At 39.8% G+C, this 20,757-nt stretch overlaps 1 protein-coding gene across 7 annotated transcripts in view; it reads right to left on the bottom strand.

Moving 5' to 3' along the window:
- The window catches only part of FBH1 (F-box DNA helicase 1), a 29,563-nt gene that overhangs the window by 7,544 nt on the left and 1,262 nt on the right, over positions 1 to 20,757 (bottom strand). For 4 of the 7 annotated variants that reach the window (XR_015286017.1, XR_015286018.1, XM_086886328.1 and 1 more), the window contains exons 2-15: positions 19,597 to 19,755; positions 16,944 to 17,392; positions 15,656 to 15,786; positions 14,134 to 14,263; positions 12,877 to 13,067; positions 10,834 to 10,929; positions 9,675 to 9,769; positions 7,189 to 7,357; positions 5,646 to 5,874; positions 4,342 to 4,429; positions 3,566 to 3,652; positions 3,191 to 3,327; positions 2,413 to 2,512; positions 1,135 to 1,256 (exon numbers count right to left, since the gene is read on the bottom strand). Coding sequence is in view for 4 of the 7 variants with exons in the window: in XM_086886328.1 (XP_086742454.1) it covers positions 1,135 to 1,256; positions 2,413 to 2,512; positions 3,191 to 3,327; positions 3,566 to 3,652; positions 4,342 to 4,429; positions 5,646 to 5,874; positions 7,189 to 7,357; positions 9,675 to 9,769; positions 10,834 to 10,929; positions 12,877 to 13,067; positions 14,134 to 14,263; positions 15,656 to 15,786; positions 16,944 to 17,392; positions 19,597 to 19,750 (2,178 nt within the window). In the remaining 3 variants the exon portion in view is untranslated. Of the gene's footprint in view, positions 1 to 1,134; positions 1,257 to 2,412; positions 2,513 to 3,190; positions 3,328 to 3,565; positions 3,653 to 4,341; positions 4,430 to 5,645; positions 5,875 to 7,188; positions 7,358 to 9,674; positions 9,770 to 10,833; positions 10,930 to 12,876; positions 13,068 to 14,133; positions 14,264 to 15,655; positions 15,787 to 16,943; positions 17,393 to 19,596; positions 20,230 to 20,757 lie in introns of those variants that run through there. The other 3 variants (XR_015286016.1, XM_086886327.1, XM_086886330.1) reach the window with 2 other exon arrangements.

Consider the following 20,757-nt stretch of genomic DNA (forward strand, 5'->3'; position numbering starts at 1 on the left):
CAGCTCCAAATAACAGCCCTGAGAGCAAAAAATTCCTGTTTTTTCCTGAAAATTCCTGCTTTTTCCTGGAATATTCCTTTCAATCCTTGGAGAGACTTGGTCTATCCCTCTTTCCCTGCCTCATCCCTCAGAAAAATGGGAGAAATTATCCTTAAAATGGGAGAAATTGTCCCAAAAATGGGATGAGGCCTACTCAGGTTGGAGCATAACAGCTCCAAATAACAGCCCTCAGAGCAAAAAATTCCTGCTTTTTCCTGAAAATTCCTGCTTTTTCCTGGAATATTCATTTCAATCCTTGGAGAGACTTGGTCTATCCCTCTTACCCTGCTTCATCCCTCAGAAAAATGGGATAAATTGTCCTAAAAATGGGAGAAATTATCCCAAAAATGGGATGAGGCCTGCACGGGCTGGAGAGTAACAGCTCTGAATATCATCCCCACCCACAAAATATTCCTGCTTGTTCCTGAAAATTCCTGCTTTTTCTTGGAATATTCCTTTCAATCCTTGGAGAGACTTGGTCTATCCCTCTTTCCCTGCCTCATCCCTCAGAAAAATGGGAGAAATTATCCTTAAAATGGGAGAAATTGTCCCAAAAATGGGATGAGGCCTACTCAGGTTGGAGCATAACAGCTCCAAATAACAGCCCTCAGAGCAAAAAATTCCTGCTTTTTCCTGAAAATTCCTGCTTTTTCCTGGAATATTCATTTCAATCCTTGGAGACACTTTTTCCATCCCTCTTTCCCTGCCTCATCCCTCAGAAAAATGGCATAAATTATCCTAAAAATGGGAGAAATTATCGTCAAAACAGGAATGAGGCCTGCACAGGCTGGGGAAGAACGGCATCCCTGAGAGCAACAAATTCCTGTTTTTTCCTGAAAATTCCTGCTTTTTCCTGGAATATTCATTTCAATCCTTGGAGAGACTTGGTCTATCCCTTTTACCCTGCCTTATCCCTCAGAAAAATGGCAGAAATTATCCTTAAAATGGGAGAAATTGTCCCAAAAATGGGATGAGGCCTGCACGGGCTGGGGAAGAACGGCATCCCTGAGAGCAAAAAATTCCTGTTTTTTCCTGGAATATTCATTGAAATCCATGGAATTTGACTGGGAAGCCCCTCTGGGCGCTTCCCCTCACCCCAATAATGTGGATTTTGGCTGGGGGGTCTCTCCCAGAGAATTCCACGGCGTCCTCGAACACGTTCCAGTTGCTGCGGGACAGCAGCGCCACCGACCCGGCCCAGCTTCCCCTCACGTCTCCTGCCAGAGAAATTCCCAGTTATCCACAGGAATTCCCACTTATCCAAAGCCATTCCTGCCAGGAATTCCCAGTTATCCACAGCCATTCCTGCCAGGAATTCCTGGTTATCCACAGCCATTCCTGCCAGGAATTCCTGGATATTCACAGCCATTCCCGCCAGGAATTCCCAGTTATCCACAGCCATTCGTGCCAGGAATTCCCAGATATCCACAGGAATTCCCGCCAGGAATTGCTGGATATGCACAGCCATTCCTGCCAGGAATTCCCAGTTATCCACAGCCATTCCCACTATAATATTATATATATTATTTATAATTCCAAAACATAAATATTATAGAATAATTCGATTATTTTATTAAATATTTTAAATACTAATATTATTAATTACAACTAATTATAAATATTAATATTAATAATATTTAAGATATATTATATTACTGTAGGTTATATATAATCATACAATATATTATTATATATAACAATTAATGATATTAAAACAATTATATATAATTAATAATTAATAAATATTTATTAATATAGCTATCAATATACTCAATTATTTATAATTAATTACATAAAAATTTAATATTTTATATTAATCATATAACAATTATTATACACAATAATAGATTATATATAATAACATATAATTAATATATTAAATTAATTATATAATTATGCTATAAGTTATAATATATTCGTTACAATTTAATTATATCTATAATGATAAATTATTCCAAATTTATTAAACTTAAATTATTTATTAATAGAAATATAATTAGTTCTATTAAGTATTTTTTAAAATGTTAACTAATTAAAAATGAATATATAATTAGAATTAATTCTATATATTATATATAATATATAGAGATATCATTATAATTAATAATTATATTTTAATATATAATTATATTTTAATATAATTATATATTATTATATAATTATTTAATATAATTTATTTTATTATATAATTTTAATTAATATATCATTATGTATGATATGAATTATATTTCATAATTTAGTTTTAATTACTGATAATGAATTATTATTATAATTAATTACAACTACAATTAATTATAATTAACTAACAAATGACTCCAGACTTCTATCCCACAATTATCCGGGAATTTTCCCTCATTCCCAATCCCATCTCACCCTTTTGGGTCCCTCCCAGCAGGGTTTTCCCGCGGATCCCTTTGCACAAATCCAGGATCGTGGATCCCACGTAGGCGATTTCGGGCCCAAAGCGGAAACTCTGCACGGAAAAATCCCGGGATCAGCACCAAAACAAGAGGGAATTGTTGGAATCCATCCAAAGATGGCTCCACATGGAATTATTGCATTCCCAGCAATCTTCTGGAGAATTTTTCCATAAAAAACCACTAAATCCATCCAAAATATTCCTAGAAATCCCAATAATTCTTAAATCCAAATGATGTGATTCCCACCAAGCTCCTGGACTGCTTCTCCTGGAAAAGCACCAAAATTCCCAAAATATTCCTGAAAATCCTGAATGGGCAGGGACACCTCCCACCATCCCAGGCCTTGGACATTCCCGGGATTTGGGGCAGCCACAGCTGCTCTGGGAATTCCCAAATCCCACCCCAATCTCCCCTTTTCCAATCTGGAGCCATTCCCTGGCTCCTGCCCCTCCAGGCCTTTCCCAAATTCCAGCTCTCCCAGAGCCCCTCCAGGCCCTGGAATGTGCTGGAAGCTCTCCCTGGATCCTTCCCTTCTCCAGGAGAACATTCCCAGCTCTCCCATCATCTCCATCCCATCACATCCCACAGCCACCTCCAACATCCCAGATATTCCCCTCAAAAAAAACCCAACCAAACCAAAAACCCAAGGAATCTCCCCACAACGCCACCTCTATCCCAGATCCCAAATTTTCCACAGATTTGGGATTTTTCCATGGGAATTGTGCCCTTGCCTGGGTCAGGTAGAACACGTGGCTGTGGGGCAGCAAGTAGAGGGTGTTGACGGCCCCTCGGAATGTGTAGATCTGTTGGTGAGGGTCTCCCACCAGGATTTTCCCACATTTTTGGGATTGTACGATATCCACGATGGCTGTGGGAATTAAAAAATTAAAAATCTGGATGGTGAACCCGCTCCAAATCCAAGGGAAAACTTTGGATATTGAGGGAAGAACCCGCTCCGAACGCAAATCGGTTCAGAAGTTAAACCCGAGGGGAAAATCAGGTTGAAATTCCAAATGTTTGGGTTAAGATATTCCCAAAGCGTTCCCATGAATGTGGAAATTCCTTCTGGAAGTGGGATTGGAGCTGGAATTCTTGGAATAATTCACCTGGCGTGCAATCCTGAGCTTCATCCACAAAAATGGCGTCGTATCCTGAGAGCTGGGGTTTGCTGAGCTGCCAGAGTTTCAAATATCCTGAGGGGAAAAAAATCGGGAATTTCACGGAGAGGGGAATTCTCTCAGCATAGATCACTTTAAAATAAATCTTAAAAATAAATCTTTAAAATAAATCCCTTTTTTCCCTTTTTTTTTTGGGGTTGTTTGCTAAGATTTCACTTGGAATTTCCAGGATGTTTGGAAGAGTTTCCGTTCCCCAGCTGGAATTTGGTGATTCCCAATTTTTTATTGCCCGGTAAAAATTCCAAGGAAAAGTTTTCTCCGGCACAATCCAGAGGAAAGGACGTGCAGGGAGAAACTTGTAATTTTTTTTTGGATTTTTTTAGCTGTTTAAAATAACCCCAGCTGGAATTTGGTGATTCCCAATTTTTTATTGCCCGGTAAAAATTCCAAGGAAAAGTTTTCTCCGGCACAATCCAGAGGAAAGGACGTGCAGGGAGAAACTTGTAATATTTTTTGGATTTTTTTAGATGTTTAAAATAAAAAAAAAAAGGGAATATCCTTCAAATCCACACGTTTTTATCCCAATGGGAGCACAAATAAATTTTATGGATTTTATAGGTGAAAAAATTGAGCCAGAGGGACATTCCCTGCTGAGCCAGCAGCAGGAAAAATGGGATTTTCCCTTTTTTAAGCAGGAATAAGAAATCCATTGATTTTTCCAGCACCAAATCCATTTTTCCTGAGGGATTTTCCATCTCTTTTACCATCACAAGTCATCTTGTATTTCTTTTCCACGTCTCCATCCAGGTCCTTCATGTTGTGCCAAATCTCCCTGGCCTCCTCCAAGTTGATCTGAAATGGGGAATAAAATAAAATAAAATAAAATAAAATAAAATAAAATAAAATAAAATAAAATAAAATAAAATAAAATAAAATAAAATAAAATAAAATAAAATAAAATAAAATAAAATAAAATAAAGAGATGAAATGAAACGTAACAGTGGAATAAAATAAAATAAAACAAAAATAATGAAATGAAATCAAATAGTGGAATAAGATAAAATAAAATAAAATAAAATAGTGGAATAAGATAAAATAAAATAAAATAGTGGAATAAGATAAAATAAAGTAAAATAAAATAAATAAAAATAAAATAAAATACTGGAATGAAATGGAATTAAATTAAATTAAATTAAATAAAATAACGGAATAAAATGTAATTAAATGAAATCAAATCAAATAAAGGAATAAAATGAAATAAAATGAAATGAAATGAAATAGTGGAATAAAATAAAATAGTGAAATAAAATAAAGTGAAATAAAATAAATTAAAATAAAATCATGAAATGAAATGAAATAAAATAAAATAAAGGAATGAAATTAAATGAGATGAAATGAAATAAAGTCAAATAGTGGAATGAAATGAAATAAAATAAATTAAAATAAAATAGAATAAAATAAAATAAAGGAATAAAATCAAATGAAATGGTGGAATAAAATAAAATAACTTAAAATAAAATTACCATTTGATATTGTATTATATTACATTACATTATACTACATGATATTATATTATATTATATTATATTATATTATATTATATTATATTATATTATATTATATCCAATTATGGAATAGAACGAAATAAAATAAAATAATAAAATAAAATAAAAAAAAAGGTGGAATAAAATAAAATAACTTAAAATTACCATTTGATATTGTATTATATTACATGATATTATATTGTATAATATAATATATTATTATATTGTATAATATAATATAATATAATATAATATAATATAATATAATATAATATAATATAATATAATATAATATAATATAATATAATATAATATATTATAATATATAATATAATATAATATAATATAATATCACACGGTATCACATGGTATTACATGATATTGTATTATATTGTATTATATTGTATTACATTACATTATATTATATTGTATTACATTACATTATATTATATTACATTATATTACATTATATTACATTATATTATAATATAATTATAATATAATTATTATAATTATATTATCACCCTCTTTTCCTGTGGGCTCACGCGCTCCATGTTCCCGTGGGTGTTCCTGAACCAGAGCGGAACGTGCTCCTCGCTGATCTCCTCATCCCTGGAGGAAAAGAAATTCTCCAAGGTCTGCGACACCGTTTTCCCTCTCACAAACAGGGATTGGCCTTTGCAATTCCGAAGGAGGGAGCTGATGGAAAACACGGACATCTTGGAAAAGTTCAGCTTGCCTTTGTCTTTGTAGCTGGGGCAGAGGGGAGAAAAAGCCAAAAAAAATTATGTTAAAACGTACAAAAATCCTGTTTTTTTGTAAATTATCCATGGAAAAATTTGGATTTCCATCCCAGATCATCCTAACAACGGAATCTCTTTAAATCTGCATGGATTCATCCTGGTGGAAGGCGAAATTTGTTGGTTTTATACGTTCTAGAGATGGAAAATTGAGCTCATCCCTGGAATTCCAGAGTGTTTGCAGAGCCAGGCAATGGCAATTCCCACTTTTTCAAGGTCATGGATCATTTTCATTCCTATCCCCAGCCTAAAAATGCCAGAATTGGATCCTTAAAACAGCTCAGGATAAGGAAATTGATTTTTTTATTAATTAATATACTGTATAATTATATATTGGCTGTTAACATTGTAATATTAATAAAATAATATTACATTATAATATAGTATCATATAATATCATTAATATAATTTAATGCAATATAATATACTATAATGTAATACAACATAATAAATATAATATAAAAATATAATATAATATAATATAATACAGTATATAATTTATTTAATGTAATATAATGCAATATAATGGAATGTAATGGAATGCAATGGAATGTAATGGAATGTAATATATTTAATTTAACATATTTAATATAACATAATATAATTAAAATAAAGTAATATAATATAATATAATATAATATAATATAATATAATACATTATAATATATTATAACATATAATACATTATAATGTAATAAAACATTATATTATATTATATTATATTATACTGCATTATACTATACTATATTATATTAACTTCATAATATTAATGTAATGTAATATAATATAATTTAATATAATATGACATAATATAGTTAATATAACATACAACATAATATCATAATATAGTATAATTTATATTGCATTAAATTATATTCTATTAATCACACTACATTAATTACATTATTTATTATTATATATTATACATACATAATATTGCATATATTACATATTATAATATATAACAGAATATATATTGTATATTTTATATAATATAAATTATATATATTTATTATTATATTAATTGTATTATGTTATATTATATTATGTTATGTTATATTATGTTATATCATATTATATCATATCATATTATATTATATCATATTATATCATATTATATTATATTATATTATATTATATTATATTATATTATATTATATTATATTATATTATATTAATATAAATATATAACCATATAATAATAATTATAATTCCTGATTCCTCATCCTTTCCCTGCTTCCACCAAGGAATTTTAATTCCCTCTCACCATCTCCCAGCGCTTCCAAAAGCCAAGGAATGGAAAGTCTTGCAGGTGACATTCCTTGGAAAAACCTTTTTCCCCTTTTCCACCACAGCTCTGTTAAAAGCCAGGTAAAGGAATTTCAGCTCCCGGAATTTCTCCGCGTACTTGACCAAAGTCGAGGTTTTCCCTGTGCCTGGAGAGGAAAATCAGGAATATCCAGAGTCAGGAAGGAATAATTCCAGATTTTTATTTTTATTTTTATATTTATACCTGCCTGTCCCGCTGTTCCAACTCTAAAATTCCTCTTCACTCCTGATTTCAGGGAGTTATTTAGGTTGGAAAAGCTCTTTAAGGTCAAGCCCAAGCATTCCCAGCACTTCCAAGGCCACCCACGTCCCCATCCAGAGGATTTTATGGAATGGGGATTCCATCCCTGCCTGGGGCATGGAGGAATTTTCCCAAAATCCATCCTAAAGCTTCCCTGGACCAGCTTTATGAAGTGCCCACTCCAGCCTGGATCCCTTTTCCATGGGGTCAGTTCTTCAGGAATGGATCCCATTTTCCATGGGGTTGGTCCTTCAGGAATGGGCTCTTCCAACATGAATCCTGTTTTTCCACAGGGTCAGTTCTTCAGGAATGGATCCCTTTTGCATGGGCTCAGTTCTTCAGGAACTGCTCCAGCCTAGATCCCTTTTCCATGGGGTCATTTCTTCAGGAATGGATCCCTTTCTCCATGGGGTTGGTCCTTCAGGAACTGCTCCACCTTCTATGGGGTTGGTCCTTCAGGACTGGGCTCTTCCAACATGAATCCAGTTTTTCCATGAGGTCATTTCTTCAGGAATGGATCCCATTTTCCTTGGGGTCAATTCTTCAGGAATGGATCCCATTTTCCATGGGGTCAGTTCTTCAGGAACTGCTCCTTTTTCCATGGGGTTGGTCCTTCAGGATTGGGCTTTTCCAACATGAATCCCTTTCTTCTGTGGGCTCAGTTCTTCAGGAATGGCTCTACCTTCCATGGGGTCGGTCCTTCAGGATTGGGCTCTTCCAGCCTGGATACCATTTTCCATGGGGTCAATCCTTCAGGAATGGATCCCTTTTTCCATGGGGTCACTCCTTTAGGAAATGATCCCTTTTCCATGAGGTCAGTCCTTCAGGACCTGCTCCAGCCTGGATCCATTTTCCACGGGCTCAGCCTTTCAGGACCTGCTCCTCCTCCGGGGATTCCAGGGAAATCTCCCCTCCAGCACCTGGAATCTCCCGTTCCTCCTTTCCCAGCCTTGGGATCTGCAGGGCTGTCCCACATTTCCCACTCCTCTCTCCCTGTTTTTATCCAGCCTCCATTTCCAGCAGATTTCCCTTCAATTTCTTCTCCCAGAGGCACAAACGGATCCCTTTGGAATCTGACAATCCCTTGGACAGAGGGATCAGGAAGGGAAGGAGCAGATTGGGAAATTTACCAGTAGTTTTTATGTATTTATATGTTTATTTTTAAAAATTTATTATTATTTTTGGCATTTTTATATATGTTTTTATATATATATTATATATATAATATATGTGAGATATATTTAGTATTTTATACTGACATATATTATATATTTTTTTATATACTTTTATTTATATATATAATACATGTGAGATACATATTTATATTTATATACAGTTTTATATATATTTTTATATATATAATACATATATATAAGATACATATGATATTTTTATTTAGAAATATTTTAGAAATATTATATATAAATTTTATATACACAATATATGTGAGAAATATATTTTATATTTATATATATTTATAAATTTTTATATATATAAATATATATTATATATTATATGTAATATATAACACAATATATATGATATATATATTTTATATATTTTTATATATATAATACATATATTATATATAATATTAAATATATAGATATTTCATATTTAGAAATATTTTATATATATATTTTATATATATATTTTATATATAATATATGTGAGAAATATATTTTATATTTATATATATTTATAAATTTTAATATATATAAATATATTATATATATTATGTAATATATAATATGTGAGATATATTTTTTATATTTTATATATATTTTATATACATAATATATATGAGATATATATTTTATATTTGTATATATTTTCAGATATTCTTTTATAGATATTTTATATATATTATATGTATTACATATAATATATGTGAGATATTTTTTATATTTATATATATTTAGATTTTTATTTATATTTTATATATATTTTATATATATTATATATATTATATATGTGAGACATTTTATATCTATATATATTTCATGCATTATATGTATATTATATATTATATATAATAAATGTGAGATATATATTTTGTATTTATAAATATATTTTAGATCTACTTTTATATATATTTTACATATATAATACATGTGATATATATATAATATTTTATGTTTATATATATTTTTATATTTATTTTATATCTATTGGGCTCTTACCTGCAAATGCCATGATTTTCACTGTCTGGCCAGGCTCGATTTTATGATTCAAAATCCTCTGCTGCTCATGGGTCAGTTTGACATCGGCCCATCCACTAAAAAACAGGGAAAAAATTCAAATTGGTGAGTGGGAAAGGAATGAAAAAATCCTTAAAATCCCTAGGAAAATCCCCCCAAAATTAGAAAAAATTAGGAAAAATCCCCCCCAAAAGTCCAACGATTTCAAAATCCCTCAAAGAAATCCTCACATGTAAAACTAATTGTGGCTGCCCCTGGATCCTGGGAATGGCCAAGGAAGGGTTGGAGCAGCCTGGGATGGTGGGATTGGAATGGGATGGGATTGAAGGTCCCTGGATCCCATCCCAAAGCATTCTGGGATTCTGGGATTTGGGAGGCTCCGAATCCATGCCGAGGGATTTTTCTGGGAAATGGGGATGGGAAAGAGAGGGAAAGGGAAGGGAGAGCCTTGGTGGCTTCCTGAGATTGCAAGGGAAGGCCCTGGGTCCATCAATTCCTTGGAGAGGAGATGGATCCAATGTCAGGCTCTGGAGCCAGGCTGGGAGAGCTGGGAATGTTCTCCTGGAGAAGGGAAGGATCCAGGGAGAGCTTCCAGCACATTCCAGGGCCTGGAGGGGCTCCGGGAGAGCTGGAATTTGGGAAAGGCCTGGAGGGGCAGGAGCCAGGGAATGTCTCCAGGTTGGAAAAGGGGAATTGGGGTGGGATTTGGGAATTCCCATAGAAGCTGTGGCTGCCCCAAATCCTGGGAATGTCCAAGTCCAGGCTGGATATTGTGGCTTGGAGCAGCCTGGGATGGAGGGAGATGACCCTGCCATGGCAGGGGGGCACTGGATGATCTCAAACCATTCCAAGATCCCAAACCATTCCCTGATCCCAAACCATTCCAAACCATTCCATGATCCAAAACCATTCCATGATCCCAAACCATTCCCTGATCCCAAGACAAGCCCAGCACAGAATTAAACCCAGCAATTCCAAACTTCCAGCTTGAAGGGCCAATCCTGCTTTTCCTGGGAGAATTCCCGGGAATGTGCTGAGGAGCAGGAGGAGTTGTGGAGCTGCTCCATCTCCATCTTTTCCTGCTGTGGAATTTTTGCTCCCAGAGAATGTCTGGAATTCCCTCAGGGCACCGCTGGGATACCTGGAACACAAATCCCCTCTTCCCTCTTCCGGAGGCTGAGCAATTCCAGAGGAATTTTCCATCAGATACAAACAGTAGAAAATATTGTAGTGAATCCTGGGAAAAAAATAAAAATAAAAATAAAGGGATAAATCAGGAATTACCACTGAGAAATCATTCAGGACAAATTAAACCTCTGCAGCCAATTATTTATTAATTATTATTAATTATTATTAGTTATTAATAATTATTATTATTAAGAGTTATTATTATTAAGAATTAGTATTATTAATTAATATTTATTTCTTTATTTACTAATTTTCCACTTGGATAATTAAAGAAATTTTAAAAAGCCTTGCAGGAAATGATGAAATAATTAACTTTTAATTAGTTTTAATAAATTTAATAAATTTAAGAATTAAATTTTTAAAATTAATTTTAATAAGGAGATGGAAAACCCAAAATCCCTGGATTTTGGTGCTGGATTTTGGTGCTGCTCAGGGCTGGACTTTGTGCAGGTGATCGACTTTATCCAGGAAAAACATTCCAAAGAAAATTCCCAATTTCCCTCAGGAAAAATTCCCAATTTTCCTCAGGAAGAAGAGGATGAACCTTTCCAAAGAAAATTCCCAATTTCCCTCAGGAAGCAGAGGATGAACCTTTCCCTGTCCGTTTCCCACTCCAGTTCATTCCCAATTTTCTCCCATGAATTTCCCTGTGTTCTCCATCCTCATCCTCACTGATGGAATCTCTGCTCAGATCCTGGTTTTTTTTTTTTGGGAACGAGGGAAGCAGCTCCTATGGAACCAATTCCAATAAATTCATTTTGTGGATGTAATAAAAACATTCAATTCCTGGAGCTGAGCAGGAAGTTTCTCTCAATCCTGCTTTTTTTTTGGAAAAACTGGAATTTTTGGAATATTGAGCCCTGAAAGGAGTGATGGGATAAGGGGGAATTCCAGAGGGCAGGGATGGATGGGATTTTGGGAAAGAATTCCTGGCTGGGTTGGAATTCCCAGAGCAGCCGTGGCTGCCCCTGGATCCCGGGAATGGCCAAGGAAGGGTTGGAGCAGCCTGGGATGGGGGGATTGGAATGGGGTGGGATTGAAGGTCCCTGGATCCCATCCCAAAGCATTCCGGGATTTGGGAGGCTCCGAATCCGTCCCGAGGGATTTTTCTGGGAAATGGGGATGGGAAAGAGAGGGAAAGGGAAGGGAGAGCCTTGGTGGCTTCCTGAGATTGCAAGGGAAGGCCCTGGGTCCATCAATTCCTTGGAGAGGAGATGGATCCAATGTCAGGCTCTGGAGGCAGGCTGGGAGAGTTGGGAATGTTCTCCTGGAGAAGGGAAGGATCCAGGGAGAGCTTCCAGCACATTCCAGGGCCTGGAGGGGCTCCAGGAGAGCTGGAATTTGGGAAAGGCCTGGAGGGGCAGGAGCCAGGGAATGGCTCCAGATTGGAAAAGGGGAATTGGGGTGGGATTTGGGAAGGAATTCCCAGAGCAGCTGTGGCTGCCTCATCCCTGGAATATCCAAGGCTGGATTGGAGCCAGCAGGGACGGAATGGGAACGGGGATGGGAATGGGAATTGGGGATGGGAATGGGGGATGGGGATGGGAAAGGGAATTGGGATGGGAATTGGAATGAGGATGGGGATGGGAACGGGAATGGGAATGGTAAAGGTAACAGGAATGGGAACGGGGATAGGAATGGGGATGGGAATGGGAAAGGGAATGGGGATGGGAATGGGGGTGGGAATGGGGGTGGGAATGGGAATGGGAAAAGGAACGGGGACGGGGATGGGAATGGGAATTGGAATGGGGATGGGAACGGGGATGGGAAAGGGAACGGGGACGGGAAAGGGAACGGGGACGGGAAAGGGGGTGGGAATGGGGGCGGGAATGGGGGTGGGAATGGGGGTGGGAATGGGGGTGGGAATGGGAATTGGGGATGGGAATGGGAAAGGGGACGGGAACGGGAACAGGAATGGGGATGGGAACAGGAATGGGGATGGGAACAGGAATGGGGATGGGGATGGGAACAGGAATGGGGATGGGAAGTTCCTGACCTGTTGGAGACGGGAATGCTCCGGTCCCTCATGGCACGGAGCACCGTGGCCATGCAGTGAAGAGCCTCGGTCGCCTCCAGCGGCGCCAGCTCCGAGCGGCGGCTCCGGAAATATTCCAGGAGGCTCCGGATGTCGCCGACGCCGTCGGAAAACAACACCATGACGGCGAAGATCGCCCACATCCTCTCGGGCTGGGGTGGGAAAAGAACCAAAAAAACCTTGGAGATTCCAGGAGGGTGGAAAATTCTGCTTGGAGGTGGAAAAATTCCCGTGAGGAGCCACTGAATCCTAAATCAGCCCAGATTATCCCAAAGTTTGAGGAGTTTGGGAATCAGGAGTCACCTCAAAGGAGGAGGAGGGAGGAACACATCCCGTATTTGAATCCCCTCTGGCTTTATCCAGCCAAATCCATGGGAATGGCACCAAGGAAAAGCTGGGTATTCCCAAAAAAACATGGGCTGGCGGTTCCCAGGGAATGGTGCTGTTCTCAAACGGGGTTTTGTGGGATTTAGGGATCATTCCTGCAGGGAAAACAACTTCCAGGTGATTCCAGACTAAACCAAATCCATCAAAACCCATCTCCAGGGTTTTTATGGAATCTTCCAGATTGGTTTTTATGGAATCTTCCAGATTTTTAGGAAAAAAAGGCTGCAGGAAAAACAGGACAAGAGAAATTTCATGGAATTTTCCAGATTTTTAGGAAAAAAGGCTGAAGGGAAAAACAGTAGAGCGCAGATTTTATGGAATCTTCCAGATTTTTACTAAAAAAGGCCGCAGAAAAAAACAGGAAAAGAGAAATTTCATGGAATCTTCCAGATTTTTAGGAAAAAAAGGCTGCAGGACAAACAGGAGAAGGAAAATTTCATAGAATCTTCCAGATTTTTAGGAAAAAAGGCCAAAAGGGAAAAAACAGAAGAGTGGAGATTTCATGGAATCTTCCAGATCTTTGGGAAAAAAGACCAAAGGGAACACAGCAAAAGGGAAATTTCATGGAATCTTCCAGATTTTTAGGAAAAAATGCCAAAGGGAAAAACAGGAGAAGGGAAATTTCATGGAATCTGCGAGATCTTTAGGAAAAATGGCCGAAGGGAAAACAGCAGAGCTGAGATTTTATGGAATCTTCCAGATTTTTCTGGTTTTTCCCCACGGATGGGCAGCAACGTTGCTCCAACACGGATTTTGGATACAGAACAACTTTGGATCCGGAAGACGCCGCAGGAATTTTAAAAAAATCCCCCAAAATTGAGTGAAACTCACCCCAGGCTTGCTGAGTAAATCTGGGAATTTGTTGTGGACGCAGATTTGAGCCTTTGGGAAGAGGGGATGACTTCCCAAAATCCGGAGAAGAGCGTTGGGATCCACCTTGGCTCCCTTGGATGCCACCAACCTGCGCAGGAGGGATAACGAGGGATTTACTCTCCAAGGAAATTTTGGCTCATCCAAAGCACCCCCAGAGTGGCTGGAGGAGTTTCATTAATCCCTGACGTGTTTTTCATGGAATTTCGAGCAGTTGGAATATGGATTTCCAGCTCGTTCCTACGTCAGGAAAAGAATTCCCGGTTTTTGGAATAAATTTCTGCAGGCTGGAATTTCTGTCTCAAAGTTTCCTTTAGGGCTGGAGAATTCCTGAGGGAGCTGGAGAATTCCTGAGGGAGATGGGAAGGGGCTGGAAAATTCCTGAGGGAGCTGGGAAGGGGCTGGAGAATTCCTGGAGGAGATGGGAAGGGGCTGGAGAATTCCTGAGGGAGATGGGAAGGGGCTGGAGAATTCCTGAGGGAGTTTGGAAGGGGCTGGAAAATTCCTGAGGGAGATGGGAAGGGGCTGGAAAATTCCTGAGGGAGCTGGGAAGGAGCTGGAGAATTCCTGAGGGAGATGGGAAGGAGCTGGAGAATTGCTGAGGGAGATGGGAAGGAGCTGGAGAATTCCTGAGGGAGATGGGAAGGGGCTGGAGAATTCCTGAGGGAGATGGGAAGGGGCTGGAGAATTCCTGAGAGAGATGGGAAGGGGCTGGAGAATTCCTGAGGGAGATGGGAAGGGGCTGGAGAATTCCTGAGGGAGATGGGAAGGGGCTGGAGAATTCCTGAGGGAGATGGGAAGGGGCTGGAGAATTCCTGAGGGAGCTGGAGAATTCCTGAGGGAGATGGGAAGGGGCTGGAGAATTCCTGAGGGAGCTGGAGAATTCCTGAGGGAGATGGGAAGGGGCTGGAGAATTCCTGAGGGAGCTGGGAAGGGGCTGGAGAATTCCTGAGGGAGCTGGAAAGGGGCTGGAGAATTCCTGAGGGAGATGGGAAGGGGCTGGAGAATTCCTGAGGGAGCTGGAGAATTGCTGAGGGAGATGGGAAGGGGCTGGAGAATTCCTGAGGGAGATGGGAAGGGGCTGGAGAATTCCTGAGGTAGCTGGAGAATTCCTGAGGGAGATGGGAAGGGGCTGGAGAATTCCTGAGGGAGCTGGGAAGGGGCTGGAAAATTCCTGAGGGAGATGGAAGGGGCTGGAGAATTCCTGAGGGAGCTGGGAAGGGGCTGGAAAAATCCTGAGGGAGATGGAAGGGGCTGGAGAATTCCTGGAGGGGCAGGAGAATTCCTGAGGAAGTTGGGAAGGAGCTGGAGAATTCCTGAGGAATTCCTAAGGAAAAGGAAAATTTTGCTCCTCTTTTCAGCATTTTTTCCTATCAAAATCCCTTCTCCTCCTCCATTTTCCCCGCACATTTCCCGCCTGTTTAGGGAATTCCCGGGGAAAAAAATTCCCAAAGGGTGCAAAAAAAAGAGGATTTGGGCTCACCTGACCAGCCCCAGGACACATTCCTGGTTTTCCTTGGTGATGGAAAATTCCTGCAGGATTTGCTCCACCGCCTGCAGGGCCGAGCGCTCCCCCTTCAGGTAGCGGTGGTAGAGCTTTTTCCATGGAATAAACTGGAATGGGAAGCAGGAAAACAGCGGGATTCACCGCTGGGAATTCCAGGATTGGATCCCCAAAGAAATAGGGTTTGGAAAGGGAGCTTGGGAGGGGGAAGGGAGATGGGGAAAGGGGGGAAAATGGGGGGAAATGAGGGAAAAAGGGGAAAAAGGGTGGAAAAATGTGAGAAAAAACAGGGGGAAAGAGGGAAAAAGGGGGGAAAAAGGGGGAAAAATGTGGGAAAAAACTGGGGGAAAGAGGGAAAAAAGGGGGGGAAAAGGGGGAAAATGGGGAAAAAAAGGGGAAAAGGGGGGAAAAATTAGGGAAAATGGGGAAAAAATGGGGGGAAAAAGGGAAAAGGGGGGAAAAGGGAGAAAAGGGCGTAAAGGGGGAAAAATGGGGAGGGAAAGAAGGGAAAAGGGGGGGAATTGGGGGAAAATGTGGGAAAAAACTGGGGGAAAGGGGGAAAAATGAGGGGAAATGGGGAAAAGAATGGGAAAAGGGGAGGGGAAAGGGGGAAAAGAGGGGGGAAAGAGGGAAAAATGGGGGAAAAAGGGAAAAAGTGGGAAAAGGGTGGGAAAAAGGGAGGGAAAAGGGGGAAAAAGGGGGAAAATGGGGAAAAGGGTGAAAATGGGGGAAAAAAGGGAAAATTGAGGGAAAATTGAGGGAAAAAGCAGGGGAAAAGAGGGAAAAATGGGGGAAGGGGGGAAAAAAGGGGAGAAAATAGGGGAAAACGGGGGAAAAAGGGGGAAAAGGGGGGAGAAAAAAGGGGGGAAAAGAGGCAGATTTCATGGAACCTTCCAGATTTTTAGGAAAAAAGGCCAAAGGGAAAACAGGAGAAGGGAGATTTTATGGAATCTTCCAGATTTCTAGGAAGAAAAGGCTGCAGGAAAAACAGCAGAAGGGAAATTTAATGGAATCTTCAGGGAAAAAGGCTGAAGGGAAAACAGTAGAGCGGAGATTTTATGGAATCTTCCAGATTTTTTCCCACAGATGAGATGGAATCTTGCTCCAATACCCAATTTTGGATATGGGGTAACAACTTTTAGTCCAAAAATTCCAAAAAAAAAAAATGCCAGGAAACCTAAAAAATCATGGATTGTGGGAAGAAGGATGGGATTTAAAGGATCAGAGAGAGGCAGATCCCATGGGATTATTCCAGAACGTTCCTCACCAGCGGATCCCGGATAATTTCCCGCCAGGAATGACAGACCAGGCTCAGGTTTTGGTACAGATCCAGCACCGGCAGGAGAGCAAAAATATTCCTGAGGATTTCAGCAGGAAGAGAATCTATGGATCCCTGAGGGAATTCCCAGTTCCGAGTGCCCAGGAGGCCGTAGTGGGAATCAGGAAGAGGCTCCACTTCCAGCTCTTCCCATTCCTGCTGGAGCAGTTCGGGAATTTTCTCCTGGGGTTCATCCCAAAGATCCAGCTCTGGGGTGGGAATTCCTGAGGGAAGAGGTCTTTTCCTGGAATGTGCAGTTGGAGGTGGCACGGAGAGCTGGGAATGCTGGAAAAGGCAGGAATCTGGAGGAGAAGGGGAACAGGGATCCGATGGATCCTCCTCGATCCCATGGCTCCGGATCCCACAGAAATCCAGGATGCTCCTCTGCCGGCCGGGGGCTGCATGGGGGGGAAAGCGGGAATGAATTCCATGGGAATCAGGGGAGGAATTCCATGGGAATCAGGGGAGGAATTCCATGGGAATCAGGGGAGGAATTCCATGGGAATCAGGGGAGGAATTCCATGGGAATCAGGGGATGGATTCCATGGGAATCAGGGGAGGAATTCCATGGGAATCAGGGGATGGATTCCATGGGAATCAGGGGAGGAATTCCATGGGAATCAGGGGATGGATTCCATGGGAATCAGGGGATGGATTCCATGGGAATCAGGGGATGGATTCCATGGGAATCAGGGGAGGAATTCCATGGGAATCGGGGAAAGAATATAATGGAAATCAGGAATTAATTCCATGGAAATCAGGGGAGGAATTCCAAGGAAATGAGGGGAGGAATTCCATGGAAATCAGGGGATGGATTCCATGGAAATCAGGGGAGAAATTCCAAGGAAATCAAGAGAGGAATTCCAAGGAAATCAAGGGGGGAAATCCATGGAAATCAGGGGAGGAATTCCAAGGAAAAGCAGGAATGAATTCCATGAAAATCAGGGAAGGAATTCCATGGAAATCAGGGGATGGATTCCATGGAAATCAAGGGATGAATTCCATGGAAAAGCAGGAATGAATTCCATGAAAATCGGGAATTAACTCCATGGAAATCAGGGAATGAATTCCAAGGAAATTGGGGGAGGAATTCTAAGGAAAAGTGGGAATGAATTCCATGGAAATCAGGAGACGAATTCTATAGAAATAAAGTAAAAATAAAATAAAATAAAATAAAATAAAATAAAATAAAACAAAATAAAAATAAAATAAAATATAATATAAGAAAATAGAATAAGATAAAACAGAAATAAAATAAAATAATAAAAAAAAAGAAAATTAAAAATTAAATGAAAATCTGAAGGAAATAAAAGAATATAAAAATAAAAATATGAAACCCATGAAAATAAATAAGGTCAAACAACATAAAAATAATAAAATCAAACAAAACAAAATCGAAAAAAAATTAAAAATATTAAAAATATTAAAAATGAAAATAAAAATTAATGAAAATCTGATATAAAACAACAAAAAAAATCAGATTAAAACAAATTCAAATAAAATTTTTAAAAATGTAAAATAAGAAGGAAAAAGAAAATAGAAAGTAAAACTTTATTCAAAATCTGACATAAAACCAATAAAACAAAAAGAAAATAAATAATACAAAAACAAAACCATAAAAACTAAAAAATAATGGAAAATAACATAAAGAAATAATAAAACCTAATCAAATAAAATTTAAAAATATTTAAAAATAAAAATTAAATTAAAACATGGAGACTATCCCTTCCCTTTCCCTCTCTTTCCCATCCCCATTTCCCAGAAAAATCCCTCGGCATGGATTCAGAGCCTCCCAAATCCCAGAATCCCGGAATGCTTTGGGATGGGGAGGGAGCTCAGAGCTCATTCCAGGGACACCTCCCACCATCCCAGGCTGCTCCAACCCTTCCTTGGAAATTCCCAGGATTTGGGGCAGCCACAGCTGCTCTGGGAATTCCCAAATCCCACCCCAATTCCCCTTTTCCAATCTGGAGCCATTCCCTGGCTCCTGCCCCTCCAGGCCTTTCCCAAATTCCAGCTCTCCCGGAGCCCCTCCAGGCCCTGGAATGTGCTGGAAGCTCTCCCTGGATCCTTCCCTTCTCCAGGAGAACATTCCCAGCTCTCCCAGCCTGGCTCCAGAGCCTGACATTGGATCCATCTCCTCTCCAAGGAATTGATGGACCCAGGGCCTTCCCTTGCAATCTCAGGAAGCCACCAAGGCTCTCCCTTCCCTTTCCCTCTCTTTCCCATCCCCATTTCCCAGAAAAATCCCTCAGCATGGATTCGGAGCCTCCCAAATCCCAGAATCCTGGAATGCTTTGGGATGGGATCCAGGGACCTTCAATCCCACCCCATTCCAATCCCACCATTCCAGGCTGCTCCAACCCTTCCTTGGCCATTCCTGGGATCCAGGGGCAGCCACGGCTGCTCTGGGAATTCCCAAAATCCCACCCCAATTCCCCTTTTCCAATCTGGAGCCATTTCTTGTGTCATATCCTTCCAGGTCTTTCCCAAATTCCAGCTCTCCTGGATCCCCTTTATCTCCTGGAATGTGCTGGGAGCTCTCCCTGGATTCCAGAACATTCCCAGCTGCCTCTGGAGCATCCCAGAATTCCAGTGGTACCTGTGGAGCGGCTCCGAGGGCGCGGGATGGGACGAAGGCCGCGGATTCCTCGCTCCAGGCGCTGCGGCTGCCGCAACGCCGACGGAACCTCGGAGCTCTCAGCCAGAGCTCGGCATTCCAGAGCCGTCAGGTGCCTCCTCTTGGATCTCCTCATCCCAACTTCCACATGGAAAAACGGGAAAGGAAAAGATTCCCTGAAGTGAAAATTCCAAGGGAAAATCCCACCCCAAATTCCAAGTGAGAGGGAGCGAGGATGGGGAATCTGTGCCGAAAAATGGGATTTTCCCCGCGGGAACTCGGAGAGGCCTCGGTGTTCCAGCACAGAGATTCTCCAGAGGGATGGATGGGTTGGGAATTTGGGAAGGAATTCCTGGCTGGGTTGGAATTCCCAAAGCAGCTGTGGCTGCCCCTGGATCCCGGGAATGGCCAAGGAAGGGTTGGAGCAGCCTGGGATGGTGGGATTGGAATGGGATGGGATTGAAGGTCCCTGGATCCCATCCCAAAGCATTCCAGGATTCTGGGATTTGGGAGGCTCCGAATCCATGCCGAGGGATTTTTCTGGGAAATGGGGATGGGAAAGAGAGGGAAAGGGAAGGGAGAGCCTTGGTGGCTTCCTGAGATTGCAAGGGAAGGATTAAAAAAAAAAAAAAAACCAAAAACAGAAAGGAAAAAATCCTGGCAAAAAAACCCAAAATCCGGGAAAAAAAAACCCAAAATCCTGTAAAAAACCAAAAATAGAAACCGAAAAATTCTGGGAAAAAACCCCAAAATCCTGGCAAAAAAACCCCCCTAAATCCTGGCAAAAAAAATCCTCAAAATCCTGTAAAAAAACAAAAATAGAAAGCCAAAAATCCTGGCAAAAAAACCCAAAATCCTGGCAAAAAAACCCAAAAACCTCAAAATCCTGGCAAAAAAACCCCCAACACAAAAAACCAAAATCCTGGCAAAAAAACCCCTCAAAATCCTGTAAAAAAAAAAACCAAAACCCCCAAAATCCTGGCAGCTTTTCCTGCTTTTTTTCCAGCACCACCTGGAGGAAGCAGCTCCAACTTTGGGAATTCAAAGTGACTCCAAAGGAGCCTCAATCCCATGGGAAAAACCACAAGGATTTTCCCCAGGAAAGCAAAATCAACTTTCAACCACCCAAAATTAGCTGGGATC

This window comes from Cyanistes caeruleus, chromosome 4, assembly GCF_971803275.1.
Source record: "Cyanistes caeruleus chromosome 4, bCyaCae1.hap1.1, whole genome shotgun sequence".
NCBI lineage: Eukaryota > Metazoa > Chordata > Aves > Passeriformes > Paridae > Cyanistes > Cyanistes caeruleus.